The sequence below is a fragment of the Procambarus clarkii genome, chromosome 31, assembly GCF_040958095.1.
Source record: "Procambarus clarkii isolate CNS0578487 chromosome 31, FALCON_Pclarkii_2.0, whole genome shotgun sequence".
Classification (NCBI taxonomy): Eukaryota; Metazoa; Arthropoda; class Malacostraca; order Decapoda; family Cambaridae; genus Procambarus; species Procambarus clarkii.
In genome coordinates, this window is record NC_091180.1 from 39,765,798 (window position 1) to 39,789,348 (window position 23,551).

The 23,551-nt window shown below is 40.5% G+C and overlaps 1 protein-coding gene across 6 annotated transcripts in view; it reads left to right on the forward strand.

Annotated features, from left to right (window-relative positions):
• Positions 1-23,551, forward strand: part of LOC138370361 (probable cytochrome P450 49a1) — a 150,180-nt gene that overhangs the window by 65,570 nt on the left and 61,059 nt on the right. For 5 of the 6 annotated variants that reach the window (XM_069334717.1, XM_069334718.1, XM_069334716.1 and 2 more), the window contains exons 2-4: positions 1,281-1,608; positions 1,745-1,988; positions 15,103-15,219. In XM_069334717.1, coding sequence (XP_069190818.1) covers positions 1,341-1,608; positions 1,745-1,988; positions 15,103-15,219 — 629 coding nt within the window. In that variant the 5' untranslated portion in view covers positions 1,281-1,340. The remainder of the gene's footprint in view (positions 1-1,280; positions 1,609-1,744; positions 1,989-15,102; positions 15,220-23,551) is intronic. The other variant, XM_069334720.1, reaches the window with a different exon arrangement.

Here is a 23,551-nt window from a genome sequence, read left to right on the forward strand (position 1 = left end):
TAACACTTTTGTATATGTAATTTATATTGTATTTTTTTAAATAAAGATAAAAAAAAATATCAGTCTTACAGGTCTAACCGCTGTCTTCATTTCTTTTCTTTTTTTTCGGGGGGGGGGGGGGGGGTGATCATGTGTTAATGCTTTAACACCTGATCACCCCAGTCACAACTGTGTTGATTTTTGTATAGCTCACTGACAAATACAATCAACATATTCCAGTATAAAACTATAATATATACGTTCTATGCTGTTATTTTGACTTTTTCTTTAATTAATGTTCTGTAATTTTTAATGTAATCTTACCCTAATTATAAATGTGGTCATTTATATATATATATTATTAAATCTTTACACTTGATTGATTTGGATATTATTCTGCAGCTTTGTGTTGCCCTTGTTAGGGGCTCAATTGGATTATGCAGTTGCGTTATGGTCTCCGTATTATAGGATGGACATAACTTCACATAAACGCTGACATAAATGGAAGGAAAAGTTCATCCAATAAATAGAAACCTTTCTTAAGGAGACATTAAAACAATTTAATTTACATTCTTTTGAAAGACGAGGAGGAAGGATTACACGACAGAAATATTTACAGGATTTATTGGGTATAACAAAGAAATGTAAATAAAATTTAAAAAATATCTGAATATAATCGAACAAGGAACAATGGATAAATTTAGATTGAAGAAACTTCTGATTAAATACTGAATTTTAAATTAAATTGTTGGGTTATGGGACACATTATAAGGTAATGTAACATGATTAATGTGGGATCGCTGGATTGCAAACAGTAAGTCATAAAAATGTAGCTGAAAATTAGTCACCCAACCCACAGATGTAAAAATAAAGGAATAAACGACGTTTCGGTCCGTCCTGGACCGTCATCACGTCGACTAATAATGGTTACACGACTTGATAATGGTCCAGGTCAGCCCGAAACGTCGTCTCTTCCATTATTTTCATATTTGAAGAGTTGTGTGGCTAAATATTGTTCGATAATTTCCAGCGCAGGTTTGACATCATGAATGATTATTGGTGGATATAAATAGAAGTTGCCGCGTATAGGCTTATAAGCTTTCTGCTATTTCACTTCTTCATATTTTTTTACGTTCCACTGTTTTTCTGATAATAAACATGGCCTTTGACTTAATACCATTACAGGATGCTGAGTGAGTGTCCATAAGTAAAACAAGACTGTTTAACCTACTTTTTTTAAATTATATATGTAGAGAAACATTTATTGAAGGAAAGAACTTAATAGCATTAATATCTTCCAGAGACAACCTTCAGACGATCATCTCTTCACATTTATTCCAATCGAGTGGAGAAGCGCCAAGATGGTCAATGGATTAAGCATGTTGATGCTGGCCAAGAACTCTGTTCTTCCTAGAATCTGTCGGACATATTCTCCATGTTATGCCATCCCTCGGGCCCCCTCCTCCTTGTCAAGGATGCGAGAAGTGGCCTGCCGTGGCGTGTCTTCCGTAGCCGGAGTAGCACTTAAGTTAGACTCTGGGATCTCTCACCCACGACCTCATTCCGAGATCCCGGGCCCTATGGCATGGCCAATTTTGGGCACCATGCCTTCCATGTTTACTGACCCAGGTGAGAATGTCAGCGATATTCGGTTCTTTCCAGTCATAATTGAAATGTATGGTAACATTACTTTCATTTTGCACTATAAGAACATTGTTTTAGGTAGGATTTTATCTATTAATGTTTATGATTTTTGTGTGTACAGCATATGATTCCACTCGGATGCCGCGACTCTGGGAATCTTACTTCAAGAAATACGGCAGAATCTTTAAGTTAAACCTCCTGGGGCAGGGGGATGTAATCTTCGTGTCTGATCCAGTAGATATTGAACATATCTATAAGGAGACGTTTGAGAACCCTATCAGACCATTCTTCGAATCTCTGAAGAAAATTCGCATGAACAACAAGAAGAAATATTTTAAGGAAAATGAAACTGGAATCTTCACAGAGTATGTAACTCACCAACTGGTGTCAGATATTTTACCTAGATCAATAAAATTTATCATGAACAATTAAAGACAAGGCTGAATGACAAAACTAACACGAAATTCCTGGAAATGAATATCATTTACAACAAAATGTCTATACATTATATGTATTGTATAGGGATATGTTGAAGCTAGACACGGGGAAATATGAATGAATAATGATGAGATAAGTAAGGTGGGTGAGTATTTGTGAGTGTAATAGGTGGCTGTGATGAAATGAGAATATCATTAGATTTAATGATGAAGTCGGAGTGTAAGATCATTAGACAGGTGATATATCTCTAGAAGAGGTGATTACATTATTGGTGATGCTCAGAAAACTACAGGTACTGATTTGGTACACTGTATGCATACATCACAAATTGCTGTGAAGTAAAAGGAATTATATGAATTTGGAAGTTTTGTCATAAGGCATTGAATACTGACAGTGTGTTATATGATTGGCAATGAGCAGTGAGTGTACTTTTGTATATATATAATAGTTAGTGTAGGAATTGTAGAGTCTATTCTAGATCAAATGCGAACTGAAAATCTTACCACATATTTGTATATATAAGTAAAAATATACTCATATTTTTTAATATATATATTTATATGATAAAATTTTTTGTTGACCTTTGATCTGGGCTCTGACAATTGCCGTGAGGGAGGGTTCACTTGCATGTTCTCCCGGAAGTTATTATAAGAGCCAGCTCTTACATGTCTGCGGGAATCCCCCAGGAATGTATATAGTTTCTTGGCACAGAAACACCTAGATTGTGTATATAATTAAAAATATGCTTACCGATAGAATCATATATATAGCTAACATAAATCAACTTGACGAATTTGATGTACAATGGCACTTAAATGGAGAGCATATCGGTATTATATATAAAAAATCATGAAGTCATAGCACTGTTGCTTCACATCTCAGTATAGTCAAATCATCTTCATATCATGACATTAGTTCTCTTAAGGGAATATAAATACACCTTTCACTCAGAAACTTGAGATAACTGGTTCTCCTCAGAGAAAAGAAGTACACAATTATGGCATGAAGCCTAGACTCTCTCTTTCTACAGTTAATGCTCAATGTTACACATAAAATGTCTCTACGTTATCTTAGGATATCACATAGCGTACATAGTAGTAGCATAGCTGCAAGAACTGTGAGAACCACTCAGTCATCAGAGCTTCTCCAACACAGATGGTTCTCAGGGTACCTTGGTGGTGTCTGGCCTCCACACACCCGCTGACACTCAATATCACATGTTTAACCCATTAGTAAACTCTCAATATTTATTCTAATATATTATTTTGGTTTAAAATACAGAGAAGTCCACTTGTCATTAACAAACTGTTTATAGATAACCGACTGTTTACAATACAATGGACAAGGGTAGTTCAGTGGTGACAGAGTGATTGTATATCAGATATCTGCAGACAGCTTATAAGGAAGGAATATAAGATACATTTTAAGGGATGTAATGCATTTGTGGACTTTGGAAATGCAGATGCAAACGGCCGTGTACACCTGGCCTTGTACACCTGACCGTGTACACCTGGCCGTGAACACCTGCCCGTGTACACCCGGCCGTGTACACCAAGCCGTGTACACCTGGCCTTGTTCACCTGGCCGTGTACACCTGGCCGTATATACCTGGACATGTAAACCTGGAATTTTACACTTGTCCGTGTACACCTGGTCTTGTAAACCTGGCCTTGTACACTTGTCCGTGTATACCTGGCTTTGTACACTTGTCCGTGTACATCTGGCCATGTACAATTGTCCGTGTACACCTGGCCTTGTACATCAGGCTTTGTAAACCTGGCCGTGTACACCTGCCTTGTACACCTGGCCTTGTAAACTCTGACCATGTAAACCTGTCCTTGTACACCTGGCCCTGTAAACTCTGGCCGTGTACACCTGGCCGTGTAAACCTGTCCTTGTACACCTGGCCGTGTTCAGCTGGCCTTGTAAAAGTGGCCATGTACACCTGCCTTGTAAACCTGGCCGTGTTCACTTGTCCGTGTACACCAGGCCTTGTACACCTAGCCGTGTAAACCTGATCTTGTACACCTGACCGTGCTCACCTAGCCTTGTACACCTGGCCGTGTACACTTATCCGTGAACACCTGGCCTTGTGCACCTGGCCGTGTACAGCTTGCCGAGTACAGCTTGCCGTGTACACCTGGCCTTGTACACCTGGCCTTGTACACCTGGGCGTGTACACCTGTCCATGTACACCTGGCCTTGTACACCTGGCCATGTACACCTGACCTTGTAAACCTGGCTGTGTACACCTTGTTGGGAAGAAAGCTTACTCTCAATATATTGATGTTTAATTAACTGATTTAAATTAATCGAAGGACCACCCTATTTAAACTGAAAAGGGAAACAGATAAATGAACAATAGAAAAGGACTGAAATACCAGTGCCTATGGATAATGTAACTATTAAGAGTTATTCCTTGAACATTAATAGACTGTAAATTAAATTGCTATTCAAAGAGTAAACTTTCCCTCCTTCACAAAATGGGGGGTTAATACCAGAAGTAAAGTACTCCCAGTATACTTCATCGAGGCTGGTTCTTCCTCGAATAAAATTAGTAACTCTAAGATATAAATAAATAGACATTTAATAAATTGGTTAGTAGCAAAAATATATTGGATAATGATTAAACAAGAAAATTAATCTCATCTAAAATTCATGAGACTTTCAAATTATACATGCTTTCCTAAATCACGTAAATGAAATATATTCTCAAATAATTATTAGCTTTCAACCGTTCATTAGTGTTACGGCCCTACTGGGACACAACCGGGTTCTTCTCTGATGGTAGTAGAGTTTGGGAATCCGGCCCCAAGTTAGTAGAGGCTTTCAAGGGGTGTGTTCCATAACGCAAGTTAAATTAAAGGGGGAGGGATACAAATGTTCCAATTTATATATATATATTTCCACCACCATGTATAAATAAAGACCAGTCACACACGGGGATTATAACTACACAATTATGTACAGGTTCGTCTTCCTCCGAAGACACTGGATGCTCGGCGGTGCTCACTCTGGGTAGCCCTGGTTCCTTCTTCTGTGGCCCACGATGAATCCACTATGATTCTATGACGAATCTACCCTGGCCACAGGCCAGCCAAATCACAGTCTCACTGGGTGCTTCGTCGTGGAGGCCTTCAACCACAATCCAGCCTGTAGCTGGCAGGTACCGATCAGCTTCGCTGTGTAGGCCACTCCACGACCGATACTAGGGTTGCGAGCCCTAGGCAGGAGCCTCGTGTGATCCCGCTGATCACTCTCCTCACTAAGCACCACAGTGGCTAGTCTCTTCCACCAGCCAGCCCCGAATAAGGCGATTCCCGACACTGCCACGCCACAGGCAGGCTAATACCCTCAACAGAGTTCGTCCGGGGGTGACTCACAGCTTCTTCAAAGCAGACTAGTGAAGAGACCTTGGCTGCCTTGGGTAGACTGATCCATCGTCCAATACAGCAGACCCAGGTCGACTCTGCAATCAGATACATCATTAATACTGGGACGCTCTAGGGAACCTCAATTACAGGCTTATACACAAACGTCCACCTATTTGCTCCATAGATGGCGTTCACTGTCTAAGCGCCACCTCACCAGAGGTCAGCAGCGGCTACGTTATGAGCTGATTAAGACGGGAATCCAGCACCTGTGGCTGGTATATCCCGTCCTCACTAGATGGCATCGTCCATTTGGAGGGTGTTTCGGGAGCGGACTCACAGATGGCGTTGTCGTCACTGCTCCGTGCTCCGACGATGGACTCGGGTCCGTAACAATTAGTAAATAAGAACTAAATTAAAACTGTTTCAGCTGCTTAGCTGTGACAGTGAACGGAGATGCGGCATCGAGATGGCGTCATCTGAAGCCTGCTAGAACACGTGATTCACTAGCGTAGCGTGGGAAAATGTTGCGGCCACGACAGCTCCAACGCACGCTGAAAACCCAATGGAATGTAAAATTTGTCTACACAAATTAGATTCTGTCATTACTATTCAATGGAAGGGACAAACCAAATTCCTTGCGCACGTACTTGGCGTTTGGGGAGGTATTGTGGGGTAACGATGGACAAGCGTACAGTAAAAATTATAAAGAGATCTCCTATAACTAATACTAGAACACTTAACCTGCTGGTTGTCCACCGATGCAATTCTTAGATTGCTGCTGGAGTAGTTGCACACTCCAAGGCCGATTAAGAGCAAGGGCCTGTTGTAGAATTGATGGAAAATTCGCCTCTCCCTGTTCTAATGGACGTCACGTTATCTCGCGTCCGACACTCTTCCCAGTAGCATCGCTCGTGTTGTACTGCTGGTGGCATCGCTACGCCTTCGTCTCCCTCAACCCCTCTGTCGCATTCGCAACATATTTTAGTAGAGACGGAAAATTCTTTTCCTTGTAATTACTCAACGTAATTCATTAATGAGAATAGGGTCGCAATTGTAGGGAATTAAATATTGTTTATATTCTCGCTGGATGATGATAATTATGAACAGTGTTCTTATTAACGTGAAATGGAGAGAATTTCTATTTCCTCCATGACGTTTGGATATAACAGATATAATTGTTATATAGTGATATTTTAGTTAATAACTCGTGGTTATTGAATCACTAGTTGTTATATTATCAGATATTAATTCTTATAAAGAATATTGATAAAAGTTGAGAATATTATTCAATTCTCTAACATGTTGACAATAACTATGTCCTGCTGGATAATATCTCACGCAATACTGCCTCTCGATTGGTGAGAATTTCAGTAAATGACGCGCAGATAGAGAAATATTAATTTATATTAGTACTACGATTAGTAGGGTAAATAGATACTGTAATTAGTATACAATAGTGATGTATTATGATACAATAGGGATGTATCAGTGTTGGAACTTTCCAACACACCTGCCTTGTACACCTGGCCATGTACACCTGGCCTTGTAAACCTGGCCGTGTTCACCTGGCCGTGCACACCTGCCCGTGTACACCTAGGCGTGTACACCTTGCCTTGTACACCTGGCCTTGTAAACCTGGCCGTGTACACCTGTCCGTGTACTAGTGGCCATGTACACCTGGCCGTATACACCTGGCCTTGTACACCTGCTGTGTACACCTAGCCTTGTACACCTGGCCTTGTACACCTGGCCGAGTACACCTAACCGTGTTCACCTAGAAGTGTACACCTGGCCTTGTACACCTGGCCGTGTACACCTGGGCGTGTTCACCTAGAAGTGTACACCTGACCGTGTACACTTGGCCTTGCACACCTGGCCGTGTACACTTGTCGATGTACACCTAGCAGTGTACACTGTACACTTGGCCTTGTACACTGTACACCTGGCCATGTACAATTGTCCGTTTACACCTGGTCTTGTACACCTGGCCGTGTACTCCTGGCCTTGTACACCTGACCTACACATTGCCTTCCACACCTGGCCGTGAACACCTGCCTTGTAAACCTGGCCGTGTACACCTGCCTTGTAAACCTGGGCGTGTACACCTGCCTTGTACACTTGTCCGTGTACACCTAACCTTGTACACCTGGCCTTGTACACTTGGCCTTGAACACCTGGGCGTGTACACCTGTCCTTGTACACCTGGCCGTGTACTCTTGTCCGTGTACACTTGGTCTTGTACACCTGGCCGTCTACACCTGGCCGTGTACTCCTGGCCTTGTACACCTGACCTACACATTGCCTTCTACACCTGGCCGTGTACACCTGCCTTGTAAACCTGGCCGTGTACACCTGCCTTGTAAACCTGGCCGTGTACACCTGCCTTGTAAACCTGGCCTTGTACACTTGTCCGTGTACACCTGGCCTTGTAAACCTGGCCGTGTTCACCTGGCCGTGTACAGCTGGCCGTGTACACCTGCCTTGTACACCTAGCCGTGTACACCTGACCTTGTTAACCTGGCCGTGTACACCTGCCTTGTGAACCAGGCCTTGTACACCTTGCCGTGTACAGCTTTCCGTGTACACCTTGCTGTGTACACTTGTCCGTGTACACCTGCCCTTATACACCTGTCCTTGCACACTTGTCCGTGAACACCCGGCAGTGTACTCCTGGCCGTGTACACCTGGCCGTGTACAGCTTGCCGTGTACATGTACACTTGTCCGTGTACACCTGGTCTTGTAGACCTGGCCGTTTACTCCTAGCCTTGTACACTTGGCCTTGTACACCTGGCCTTGTACACTTGACCTTGTACACCTGGCCTTGTACACTTGGCCTTGTTCACCTGGCCGTGTACAGCTTGCCGTGTACACTTGACATTGTACACCTTGGCGTGTACACCTGGCTGTGTACACCTGCCTTGTAAACCTGGCTGTGTGCACCTGCCTTGTACACCTGGCCTTGTAAACCTGGCCGTGTACACCTGGGCGTGTTCACCTAGAAGTGTACACCTGACCGTGTACACTTGGCCTTGCACACCTGGCCGTGTACACTTGTCGATGTACACCTAGCAGTGTACACTGTACACTTGGCCTTGTACACTGTACACCTGGCCATGTACAATTGTCCGTTTACACCTGGTCTTGTACACCTGGCCGTGTACTCCTGGCCTTGTACACCTGACCTACACATTGCCTTCCACACCTGGCCGTGAACACCTGCCTTGTAAACCTGGCCGTGTACACCTGCCTTGTAAACCTGGGCGTGTACACCTGCCTTGTACACTTGTCCGTGTACACCTAACCTTGTACACCTGGCCTTGTACACTTGGCTTTGAACACCTGGGCGTGTACACCTGTCCTTGTACACCTGGCCGTGTACTCTTGTCCGTGTACACTTGGTCTTGTACACCTGGCCGTCTACACCTGGCCGTGTACTCCTGGCCTTGTACACCTGACCTACACATTGCCTTCTACACCTGGCCGTGTACACCTGCCTTGAAAACCTGGCCGTGTACACCTGCCTTGTAAACTTGTCCGTGTACACCTGGCCTTGTAAACCTGGCCGTGTTCACCTGGCCGTGTACACCTGGCCGTGTACAGCTGGCCGTGTACACCTGCCTTGTACACCTAGCCGTGTACACCTGACCTTGTTAACCTGGCCGTGTACACCTGCCTTGTGAACCTGGCCTTGTACACCTTGCCGTGTACAGCTTTCCGTGTACACCTTGCTGTGTACACTTGTCCGTGTACACCTGCCCTTATACACCTGTCCTTGCACACTTGTCCGTGAACACCCGGCAGTGTACTCCTGGCCGTGTTCACCTGGCCGTGTACAGCTTGCCGTGTACATGTACACTTGTCCGTGTACACCTGGTCTTGTAGACCTGGCCGTTTACTCCTAGCCTTGTACACTTGACCTTGTACACCTGGCCTTGTACACTTGACCTTGTACACCTGGCCTTGTACACTTGGCCTTGTTCACCTGGCCGTGTACAGCTTGCCGTGTACACTTGACATTGTACACCTGGCCTTGTACACCTGGGCGTGTACACCTGGCTGTGTACACCTGCCTTGTAAACCTGGCTGTGTACACCTGCCTTGTACACCTGGCCTTGTAAACCTGGACGTGTTCACCTGGCCGTGTACACATGCCCGTGTCCACCTGGGTGTGTTCACCGGGCCTTGTACACCTTATCGTGTACACCTTGCCTTGTACACCTGGCCGTGTACACTTGACCGTGTACACTTGTCCGTGTACACCTGACCGTGTACACCTTGCCGTGAACACATCCGTCTACACCTGGTCTAGTACACCTGGCCTTGTACTTTTGGCTGTGTACACCTGGCCGTGTACACCTGGCCTTGTACACCTGGTCGTGTACACCTGACCTTTTACACCTGGGCGTGTATACCTGTCCTTGTACATCTAGCCGTGTACAGCTGGCCGTGTACACCTGGCCTTGTACACCTGGTCGTGTACACCTGTACACGACCAGGTCGTGTACAGGTATACATCATAAGGCCCTCTCAAGGTCGTGTCCTTGAAGGGCCTGGTAGCCTGGTGGATAGCGCGCAGGACTCGTAATTCTGTGGCGCGGGTTCGATTCCCGCACAAGGCAGAAACAAATGGGCAAAGTTTCTTTCACCCTGAATGCCCCTGTTACCTAGAAGTAAATAGGTACCTGGGGGTTAGTCAGCTGTCACGGGCTGGTTCCTGGTGTGTGTGTGTGTGTGGTGTGGAGAAAAAACTATAGTAGTAGTAGTAGTATTTAGAAACAGTTAATTGCCAGTTGAGAGGCGGGCCGAAAGAGCAAAGCTCAACCCCCGCAAACACAACTAGGTGAATACCTGTGGGGAGCGACCTGCGAGATTTATATTTAATTCATATTATATAGAATTCATATTTACATTAATTTATTTATTTCGATAGCAATTTGTATGATGTTTAGCGGACTGTATTTCTGCAATGATTCTCAGAATCGATCCTTACACATTAGGGTTATCTTGGTTATCTTGAGATGATTTCGGGGCTTTAGTGTCCCCGCGGCCCGGTCCTCGACCAGGCCTCCACCCCCAGGAAGCAGCCCGTGACAGCTGACTAACACCGAGGTACCTATTTTACTGCTAGGTAACAGGGGCATAGGATGAAAGAAACTTTGCCCATTGTTTCTCGCCGGCGCCTGGGATCGAACCCAGGACCACAGGATCACAAGTCCAGCGTGCTGTCCGCTCGGCCGACCAGCTTATATTATAAGGTTTTTTTTATTAATTATATATATATATATATATATATATATATATATATATATATATATATATATATATATATATATATATATATATATATATATATATATATATATATATGTATATATATGTATATATATGTATATATATGTATAATATGCAGCCAATCAAACAACAGTATTATACTACATATATTAGTAAATAACTTGGAGGTGCCTTATCTTATTGTGTGGTAGGCTTAGTCCACCAAGTATAACTAGGATGTAGACACCAAATTATCCTCGTGAGAGACTAGCTTCCATCAACCAAGTAACAGATGTACCAAGATTAATTCTTGTTTCCTCTTCTTGTTCCTGTCAAAGGGCACTTGCTGTAAAGCCGGAATCCTAATATATGACAACTATATCAGATGAAACATTTATATATTATTAGATAAGGACCAAGGCTTAATTACCGTTATTTAGTGGCTCATTCACGTCCTAACCGGAATTAATCATATCTACTTATATTACTGGCCAATAATGACTTAGATAAGATTTCGGAAAGACACTTCCCTTGTGGTTGTTGACAGCGTGTTGGTGATAGTAGAACACTAATTTGATCTCCATAACACTTCGTCGAAGAGAAATTATAGGAGCTGAATTTGCTCCTGCCACTATGTTCTTAAACAATTGCTGACCTCCTTCACCACTGACGCTACTGGCTCACTTTGTCCAGGTGTCAATAAGTGATAGAAGGGTCACATTTACTCTATTTTGATACTGATAATTAAGTTAATTCAAATGAGATGGTTTTATGATGTAATAAGTCCAAAGACTACTGTATTTAAGAATAATTCCCAACAGAATAGCTGGTGAATTTATAGCACTATGTAGCAATGATATCCCGTTTTCTATTGATGGAAAATTCCACTTCAAGCTACATTTTCTATGGGTTAACTTGTGTATAAAACAGCAGCAATATTATCTGTCTATTGTATTAAATATTAGTAAATGGTGCTGGGTTTTCTGATAACACCTGGCCGTGTACACCAGGCCGTGCACACCATGCCGTGCATACCTGGCCTTGTACATCTGGCCTTGTACACCTGGCCGTGTACACCTGGCCGTGTATGAAGCTGCGGGTTGCTGTTGAGTGTAATAGGACTTGTTCATCAGTGACGCGTCGTGGATTATTGTGATTAATATGATGGGTGGGTGTGTGAGTTCCAGTGTTTTATTATATAATATTAATGACCTTATATTACTATTATAGTACTTGGATCCTCGAACACCCGACCTCCCGTATGGGTGACAGTCGCTCCATCAACTGCTCCATTGGGCTAGCCTTAAAAGGGAAGATCCAAAGACAACTAACTGCTAATCAATGGAACTTGACATCCTCGTAGCTGCCCCTCTAGCACAGGAAAATTAGATAATTAGCTAAGTGTAATTACGCAAGTGTAGTTCCAGGATGAGAGCTAGACTCGTAGTGTCCCGTCTTCCCAGCACTCTTGTCATTCAACGCCCAGAGTCAAAGATACAGCAACTGTCTCCCAATATATATAGTGTTTATATTTACGTTAATTTATATATTTCGTTAGCAATTTGCATGACATTTAGCGGACTGTATTTCTGCAATATTCTCACAAATCGACTCCTTGCACATTAAGGGGGGGGGGGGAGTTATATTAAAATTTGTATATATGCAGCCAATCAAACTACAGTATTAAACTACATATATTAGTAATGACAATTCGGAGGTCTTATCTTATTGTATGGTAGGGTTAGTCCACCGGGTATAAACAAGGATGATGACAACAAATAATCCTCTTGGTTGAGATTTGCATCACCACCCAGGTACTGGTGTACCAAGATTAATTTTTGCTTCCTCTTCTATTGTTCCTGTCAAAGGGCACTTGCTGTCAAGCCGGAATCCTATATATGTGATAGCTATATCAGAGGAAATATTGGTATATTCTTTCTAAGATAAGCACCAAGGAATAATTACCTGGATTAAGTTGCTTTTCATGCGTGCTAACCGGTTCGCTCTATATCTACCTAACATTAACTGGCCAGAAAATGACTAGATAGTTTCGGTAATACACTTCCCTTGTAGATATTGACTGCGTGTTGATGATGGAAGAAGCAATAATTTGATCTCCATAACACTTCATCGAAGGGAGAATAATAGGAGTTGAACTCGCTCCAGCGACCTGGTCTAGCAACAATGGCTAACTCACTCCCACTGACGCCCTGACTCTCCTTGTCCAGATGTTAATAATTGGTAGAAGGTGTCACATTTACTTTATTTTGGTATTGATAATTAAGTTAAATCTTATGAGATGTTTTTACGATGTTAAAAGTCCAAAGACTGCTGTATTAAGAATAATTCCCAACAGAATAGCTAGCGAATTTAATAGCGACGTGGCAATGATATCCCATTTTCTATTGATGGAAAATTCCACTACAGGCTGCATTTTCTATGGGTAACTTGTGAATACAAACAAGCAGTAATATAATCTGTTTATTGTATTTAATATTAGTAAATGGTGTCGGGTTTTCTGACACCAGGCTCCTCATGCTCAAGGTGAATGAAATGTTTCATCCACGGTACTGTGAACAGTACAGTTTATTTATTCATATATGACGTGCCTAATAGCCAGAACTACTCTAATTGACCTAATATGCAAGGTCCGATTTGCCTAACAGGCCAAATGATTTTCGATAGTGTCAAATATTTCTTTCCAGATTGTTTCTTTTCTAACAATATTAATCTATTATATTAGGATCATGAATTGAAGATTTAGTTATGTTAGGCGAGGTTAGTTTAGTTTAGGTGAGGTTGGTTAGGTAGGTTAGGTTAGGTAGGTTAGGTTAGGTTAGATTAGGTTAGGTTAGGTTAGATTAGGTAGGTTAGGTTAGGTAGGTTAGGTTAGGTTAAATTAGGTTAAGTTAGGTTAGGTAGGTTAGGTTAGGTTAGGTTAGGTTTTATCCAATTTCTATGTTATTTTGGAATGTAAATACAGAAATATATCAAATCAAATCATATGTAATGAAAAGCTGTATAACTCAACTAGAAAAAATATTGTAAAAATACCATATTACTGGAAAAGTTGACTTCTTAGGCAACTTGGCTTATTAGGTACAATATATATATATATATATATATATATATATGTCGTACCTAGTAGCCAGAACTCACTTCTCAGCCTACAATGCAAGGCCCAATTTGCCTAATAAGCCAAGTTTTCATGAATTAATTGTTTTTCGACTACCTAACCTACCTAACCTAACCTAACCTAACTTTTTCGGCTACCTAACCTAACCTAACCTATAAAGATAGGTTAGGTTAGGTTAGGGAGGGTTGGTTAGGTTCGGTCATATATCTACGTTAATTTTAATTCCAATAAAAAAAAATTGACCTCATACATGATGAAATGGGTAGCTTTATCATTTCATTAGAAAAAAATTGGAGAAAATATATTAATTCATGAAAACTTGGCTTATTAGGCAAATCGGGCCTTGCATAGTAGGCCAAAAAGTGAGTTCTGGCTACTAGGTACGACATATATATATATATATATATATATATATATATATATATATATATATATATATATATATATATATATATATATATATGACAATGTCAGATCACGGAGGAAAAATGAAACAGGAATTTCCTTAAGTACTTTCGTATATTAATACATCTTCAGAAGGAGTCCTTCTGACTCCTTCTGAAGATGTATTAATATACGAAAGTACTTAAGGAAATTCCTGTTTCATTTTTCCTCCGTGGTCTGACATTGTCACATTTTTAATCACGTGTTTATTTTAGTGATATACACACACACACTATATATATATATATATATATATATATATATATATATATATATATATATATATATATATATATATATATATATATATATATATATATATATATATATATATATATATATATATATATATATATATGTATATATAACCAATAGCCTCGGGGGAATAGGGACCAATAGCCTCGGAGAAGAAAATAAAGAGTACTCAGAGAAGACCTTGTGGATCCTCACTGAACATTGATATTTTCTTCTCCTACCACCCCTATTCTTTTGGTATGTGTGTATATTTATCTAACTTTATTTGAAAATGTCATTACACAAAAAAGTTACAATATATATATATATATATATATATATATATATATATATATATATATATATATATATTTTCAGTTATATATATATATATATATATATATATATATATATATATATATATATATATATATATATATATATATATATAAATATATATATATATATATATATATATATATATATATATATATATATATATATATATACATATATATAATAATAATAATAATAATAATAATAATGTGAGTATGTGTGTTAAAGAGAAGTTGTCACGGCAGGCATGGGATAAACTGGTGGCGGGTGAGGAGTCAAGTACAGGTGCACGCCATGAAGACAAAGACCGTGGCCAAGTATCTCCCCCAGATCGACCAGGTGGCACAGGACTTCATCACCAGGTACGTGGCGGACACGGCACTATGCTGCCACAGTCACAGATGAAGCATTGACTTCTTCATGCAGATGGCAATATCTTTATACATTTTGAACTAAGAATAAGTATTTTATTGCAAAGTTAGAAGGGAATGTTAACTTTGTCTCATATAACACAGGGAAAGTTATAATGAGCTGTGATGTAGTGCTCTCAGATAAAGTCTTAGTTAATGTGTTGGTTACATAGTTGTGGCTGATAAGTTCAAGATAATAAACCATTTGTGATAACAGATGAGTCAGACACATGAGTGGAGCCAGGAGCTGTGAGATCACTGGGTCAAATGTATAATTGCCTTGTAACACTTTTGTATATGTAATTTATATTGTATTTTTTTCAATTAAGATAAAAATAAAAACTGGGTCACCTTCCCCAGTCAACAGCTGGCCTCACTGTTACTACAGCATGGCCACGTATTGTGAGACTCAACCTCGTCAACTGCCTCGTTATGACTGTTGACCTGTAGTTGGTGTCATGACTTCTGACCTCTGGTTACAGTTATGACTACTGACCTGTTGTTGCTGTCATGAATACTGACATGTGGTTGGTACCATGACCTCTGACCTCTGAATAGAGTTATGACTACTGACCTGTTGTTGTTGTCATGAATACTGACATGTGGTTGGTACCATGACCTCTGACCTCTGGTTAGAGTTATGACTACTGACCTGTTGTTGCTGTCATGAATACTGACATGTGGTTGGTACCATGACCTCTGACCTCTGGTTAGAGTTATGACAATTGACCTGTCGTTGGTGTCATGACTGTTGACCTATGGTTGTTGTTATGACTGCTGACATGTGGGTTGATGACATGACTGATGACCTGTGTTTGGTGGCACTGCTCTTGACCTATGTTTGGAGACACGACAGCTAACGTATGGCTGTTGGCATGACTGGCAATGGTTAGTGGCCTTACCTCTGACATACAGGTGGTGTCATGAATGCTCACCTATAGCTTGGTGGCATGACGGTTTGAACATGGTAGGTGGCATGACTGCTGACCTATTATTGGTGTTATGAATACTGACTTGTGTATGGGCATGTCTGCGGACCTTTGGTTACTGGCATGACTACTGACCTTTGGTTCGTGTCATACCTGCTGACGTTTGATTAGTTGCATGACTACTGCCTTATGGTTGGTGGCATGATTGCACACCTTTGGTTTGCGCCAAGCTACTGACCAATAATAGATGTCATGGATGCTGACCAATCATTGGTGGCATGACTGCTGGCCTGTATGTGATTGTTGTCATGACTTCAGGTATATGGTTGGTGTCCTAACTAGTCCCCTATGGTTTGTAACATGGCTACTGCCTTGTGGGTGGTGTCATGACTGCTGTTTTTTCCCGTGTGGAATGACGATGTCGATGGTGGCATGACTACAGACCTGTAGTTGGTGGCATGACTCTTTCCAGAAGATTAGTGGAATGACTACTGACCTGAGATTGGTGTCATAACAGGTAGCGTACGTTGGTGGCATGACAGCTTACCTGTGGTTGGTGGCATGACAGATGACCTATTGGTGGTTTTATGACTGTTGGCCTGTGGTTGGTGGAATACCTGCTGACCTATGGTTGGTGGCACGACTGCTGACCTGTGGTTGTGGCATGACTGCTGACCTGTGGTTGTGGCATGACTGTTGGTCTGTGGTTGGTGGAATACCTGCTGACCTATGGTTGGTTGCACGACTGCTGACCTGTGGTTGTGGCATGACTGCTGACCTGTGGTTGTGGCATGACTGTTGGTCTGTGGTTGGTGGAATACCTGCTGACCTATAGTTGGTGGCACGACTGCTGTTCTTTGGTTGGTAGCATATCTGTTGCATTGTGGTTGGTGTCATAACTGCTGACCTGTGGTGGGTGCCTTGTGTGGGGAATTTCCATGCAGGTATATTCATTAAAAGTATTTGATGATATAAGGTAGACTGTATTAGGATTCTGGACTTCTGCTAGGTGTTACCCCTTATAAGGCACACTCCCCATCGATAGATAGGAAAATTGCAATAAGGATTAGTAATCTAAACTAATGGTACTGTTTGAAATACTCACATGACCTTATCTGTATAGAAGGTTTCAACATGAGTACAAAGGACATCAGGTTAATCAAGCAGGTATGCAGCTCGTGGCCTATGGTGGCTGTCCCACGTGTATCGACTAGTTGATGTCATTTGGGTCCTGATGATCACTACAGTTCTGCCGGAATTCCACAATGTAACTACTGCAAATATTATATCACAGATATATCATGTTCAGTAGAATTAGTTATTCAATGTGGAGAGGCTCACCATGATTTGTGGGATCGCCTGTAATATAACCGGTCATCTATCTAACTTACAATTAAAAGGCAATTAATATATATAAACTAGATGTCTAACAAACCGGGTACAGAGAATACTCGTAATTGTAGGTCGCAGCCGCTGTAGAACGCTGTAACGGCACGGATGTTGAAGATAAGTGTGGCTGCTTTGTTTCCTCACGAGGCCTGTACCAGATCAACAATGGCTTCTCTTCCTCCTCTGACCTTAGACACGTTAATAGTCACTCCACTATTATCTGCCCATTTATTAACGAGGACAGGGAAGCGTTATTTTACGCGTTATTTTATCAGTTCCAATCACAGTTTTTTTACTGTTTGTAATGCTGGACTGGACGTTTATAAGAAAGTAAATTATATTTTATGTATATAAAGTTTATTGCGTGACTATTTCACTTCCAGTTGACTCGACTAGTAACTTTGGGTATATTTCGCCTCAGGGAGAAAGTTACTTAGTTCTATCTAAGCCTTTAATTTGAATCCAGTCAAATATAATACTTTTAAATTATAATTAAATTGTAGACTGGAAGAATTAAAAATTTGGGAGAAAAATAGTCATGTCACCAAATGTTGGCTAACGCAATACTCCTCAATGCTATCCAGGGAGCTTCTAGACATTTCTCACATGAAAATGAATAGTTAGTTTGAATAATTTTCTGACATAACGAATTTAGCTTATTATATCAGGGGTTAGTAACTGGGGTGTCGGAAACTTGCGTCACTTGACAACTGACCTGTGGTTGGTTCCATGACTACTATTGTGTCGGTTTGTGGAAAAATTGCTGATCTATGGTTTGAGCAACAATTACTGACCTATGGTTGCTGGTTTGCCTGCTTACTCATGGTCAGTGGCATGACTAATGATCTGAAGGTAGTGTCATGCCTTCTGACGTGTGTCATGAATTATGTTCTATTGATGGTGTCATGATTGCTGACGTATTATTAGCGGAATGAGAACTGACCTGCGTTTGTTGTCATGACCTCTGACCAATGGTTGGTGGTGAGATTATTTTGCTGTGTTTGGTGGTATGAATACTGACCAATGATTGAGGCATGATTACTGACCAATGATTGAGGCATGATTACTGACCAATGTTTGAGGCATGATTACTGACCAATGATTGAGGCATGATTACTGACCAATGTTTGAGGCATGATTACTGACCAATGATTGAGGCATGATTACTGGCCAATGATTGAGGCATGATTACTGACCAATGTTTGAGGCATGATTACTGACCAATGATTGAGGCATGATTACTGGCCAATGATTGAGGCATGATTACTGACCAATGATTGAGGCATGATTACTGACCAATGATTGAGGCATGATTACTGGCCAATGATTGAGGCATGATTACTGACCAATGTTTGAGGCATGATTACTGACCAATGATTGAGGCATGATTACGACCAATGATTGAGGCATGATTACTGACCAATGATTGAGGCATGATTACTGACCAATGATTGAGGCATGATTACTAACCAATGATTGAGGCATGATTACTGACCAATGATTGAGGCATGATTACTGGCCAATGATTGAGGCATGATTACTGACCAATGTTTGAGTCATGATTACTGACCAATGATTGAGGCATGATTACGACCAATGATTGAGGCATGATTACTGACCAATGATTGAGGCATGATTACTGACCAATGATTGAGGCATGATTACTGACCAATGATTGAGGCATGATTACTGACCAATGATTGAGGCATGATTACTGACCAATGATTGAGGCATGATTATTTTTTTTATCTTTATTTAAGAAAATACAATATAAATTACATATACATAAGTTTTACAAGGCAATTATACATTACAATTCTTAGTGAACAAGTGATTCAGTAGTACAGAACAAGATCTTAAAAAAAAAACCTGAATGTTATACTTATTTACCTATAAACGATTTACAAAAATTGGAGAATAAATTTACATTAAAATACAGGGGAAATTATTACATTTATATATATTTTATATAATTCTCAGTAAACAAATTTTCCATATCATCACCAAGCATGAGCCGTAAACCCCAAATGTTATACCTGATCCTGCCTCGCAAGAATTTCAATATTTTGTGCCTTCCTGCCTGCCTATCCACAAACAAAAAATGTAACCAGAAAGTAACATAATTATTGTATTCCTAATTTTTCTTGCTTTTTATGTCAATATGAAACATTAAAAACCTCATTAACTCTATTCTAATACTTGGTCCACATAAAGCTTTAAGAGTGTCTCTAATCCAGTTTACAAGAACAACTTTCTGCTTACAGAAATAAAATATATGCATATTATTTTCAATTTCAGTACATTGGTCACACCTATTGTTGTCCTTAATGCCCAACATCAACAACCTATCATTAGTAGGGAGGGTCTCATGAATATAGCGATACAATAACTCACGTTGTTCTGGGGCAATAAATTTAACATGAAAGTTCACCCAAATTACTTGCCAGCTGAAGAGTGGATATGCCTCCTCTACTCTAGGAACTATATTTGACAGTATAACATCATACACTTGTTTACTGTTCATCATTAAAAACCTTCAATATTACAAATCTGCCTGAGAACATCAATTGCACATGAATAAAAGTGCGGTGAAATAAAGGCAAGGTCAGTATACTCTGGCATATGTATCAAGTAGCTAACACGTAATTTACAATAGTAATGTCCTAGTGCATTTACACTATTCCTCTGCCTTATCTCCTTTCTAAAGGTAACACATAAAATTGCCAATGACTTATGGTACACATTCAGTATTCCTCTTCCACCGTTTTTCTTACCTTTACATAGGGTAGTTCGTTTAATTGGTTGGTATCTACCATACCATACATATCTAAAAATAGTTTTGTCAATCTCTATAGTACTTTTCTTGTCTTTGGGAAAGCTGTGAGACAAATACCACACTGTAGACAAAATTTTGCAATTGATTATTACAGCCTTCTGAAACAGGGTCAATTTCCTATTTGACAACATATTCGTTGTAACTATTATATTCCCACATAGTACTTGCCAATTCGTAACCAATGTTGTTTCATATGTTTTACACCAGCAAATCCCAAGAGCTTTAATAGACTCCACTACCTTGAACAATGAACCTGACCAGTTAACCTTATTACACCAACTGCCAAGCCCCATCATACACGTTTTGTTCTTGTTAATAACAGCACCTGTCGCTCGTTCAGAGTTGTCTAACTCATTCTGAACATTCACCACCGAGTCGTCTGTAGACACAAAAATAGTTGTATCGTCTGCATAATCAACAACAGGAAGTGTCATAGCATTAGGAAGACGAAGTGGGACAATAAAGTCATTGCTTTTTATTGCCAAGTACAGTGGCTCTTGAAATATAACATACAAAATCATTGAAAGGGGACATCCCTAACGTACAGATCGTTCAACTGAAAAAGGTTTACTTAAGACTCCATTGATATAGACGCTGCTCCGACACTGTCTATAAAGCATACGGATCCAATCAATAAATTCTTGTGTCACTCCTACTCTATCCAATATTTCTAATGCAAACTGAACATCAACACGGTCAAAGGCTTTCGACCAGTCGAGGTTTATCATGGAGGAAGGAACATTATTCTCAGACACATAATACACAACATCCCTAATTACTTTATTACAATTGATTATGGATCTTCCAGGCACACCACAAAACTGTTCCTTTGATATAATTTTATCCATTGCAATCCTAAGTCTATTTGCCAACAGTTTCGATACTATTTTATAATCCTGGTTTAGTAGGGAAAGTGGCCTCCAGTTCTTTAGAATATGCAAATCACCCGTTTTAGGTATCATCTTAATAATCCCATGAGATTGCGATATGCTAAGCTTCCTGTACTGTATGCTATACTGCACCACTTGTACAAAGTCTTTACCAATGACATCCCATAGATAGAAATAAAATTCCGCCGGGAACCCATCACAGCCAAGTGATTTGCCTTTCTTTAAACTCCTGACCACACTCCACACTTCCTGCTTATCTACATCTGCCAATAATGACGTGTTGTCATCCTGGGTTAAAACCCGTGTACATTTTCCAAGGAAATACTTCCGCATACCTTGGTCTACGTTCACTTTTTTGTACAATTTCTCTAATTCACCTCGAACATAACTTACAATCCCATCCGTATTTGTCATATCCGTCCCATCACCTGCTTTAATACTAGTCACAAGTGCTGTACCCTTGTTATTCTTGACTTTACTTAATTAGGAGAGAGTTTTTCACCATACATCCTATCATTAATCTGGAGGCGAACATTGACTCCTTCAGATATTTCATCCCTCAATTTGTTAATTCTGTCTTTTAAAATGGTAATTTCTTCATACTTGTATAATCCCATATTGACCTTTACATAAAGTTGTTTTTGTCTGTGTTGGAAAAAGTTTAACAGACCATATTTTTCAGCAGCCTTTCTTTTGGACACTTTCACAAAGAAACTTTTGCATGCAACTTTACACATGTCCCACCACTCCAACAGACATCTGAACTTATGTTTTTGCCCAACCAGATGTTCCCACAATACTTGAAAATTATCAATTACATCTCTACTCTGCAACAGACTGCAATTGAGCTTCCATGACCCTGTCCCCACTTTAACCTGATCGTCAATAACAAGCTTCACCACAACCATACAGTGATCTGAACAGCTGACCGTAACAGTACTGCAAGAACTAATTTTGTCATGTAATGTGTGCATATATATTCTGTCAAGCCTAGAACCATAATTCTGGCGAACATATATGTATTCATATACACCTCCGTTAATGCTATTTGCATCATTGAGACCAATACATTTCAAAAGTGTAGTTAAAGCAGGAGATACGCATGCGTTCGACTAAATGCTACACTCTCTCATAGAAGTGAAACAATTAAAGTCGCCACCAAAAATAACGTTACGCGTATCATTTCTGAAAAAATACAATAACTCGTTAGAGAACAAGTCCTCCCTCTCTTTCTTCCTGCGGGTGCCAGAGGGAGCATACACATTAACCAGAGGAATTATTGTGTCAAAAAAGGAAATCCTCGCATATAAAACATTACCATTATCATCCATTTCAGTATTAATTAAGAACCTTGATGTGGGCTCGCTTAGCAATCAAAATCATCGTACCACCTTTCAACAAGTTCGTTGGATTTATTAATATTTCAAAGTAATCAAGCAGCACATCAAGTTTCTTAACATCTTGTACATTGTGTTCTTGCACGAAAAGTACATCCAAATTATGATATTTAAACAATGATAACAGCTGCAACTGTTTATTTCTACAATTGAGCCCATTAATGTTCAAAGTATCACAATTAAAATTAATAGGCTTCCCGAATGTAATTTTGAGAGAAAGCAAAATTACTCTTTATCCATCATTATCTCACTTGACACTATCTTAGTGTCATCTTTCCCTTTTCGAAATCTAAGTTTAATATTTGCACTCGCGTCTCAATACTGTTCATGTTCCACAAGATCCCACCATGCCTTATCACTGTTCTCTTTACCATGATCCCCACTCAACGGTTGTACTGTGCCCTCGCTACGTTTCGGTGACTCTTCGGGGCCTTGGTCACGGTGAACTTCAACGGCAACAACCTGCTCAATTTTTTCAGAGACTTTTAATTTAGCGGCACAGTCCTTCATACGTACCAGATCAATACTCCGAGTAAATTTTTTTCCACGTTTCTTCACATGACTGGTTACAGAACCAGCCTTCACACCCATAGCCTTCACACCCCCCAGCCTTCACACTACCCTTACCCTTTCTATCATACCTTACTGAAGAGGGTGGGGTTGCCCTCTGCACAGACATTTCTACATCACTATCCTCCATGGTGTCATCCTCTACATCCAGTTGACAACCAATTACTTGTTCCATAGTCACCTCACCAAGGTCAGCACCAACGTCAGCATCGCAGCTCTTCGCAGCGTCAGCGCCTATGTTATGGGCGTCCACATGTATATTGTCCAGACTTA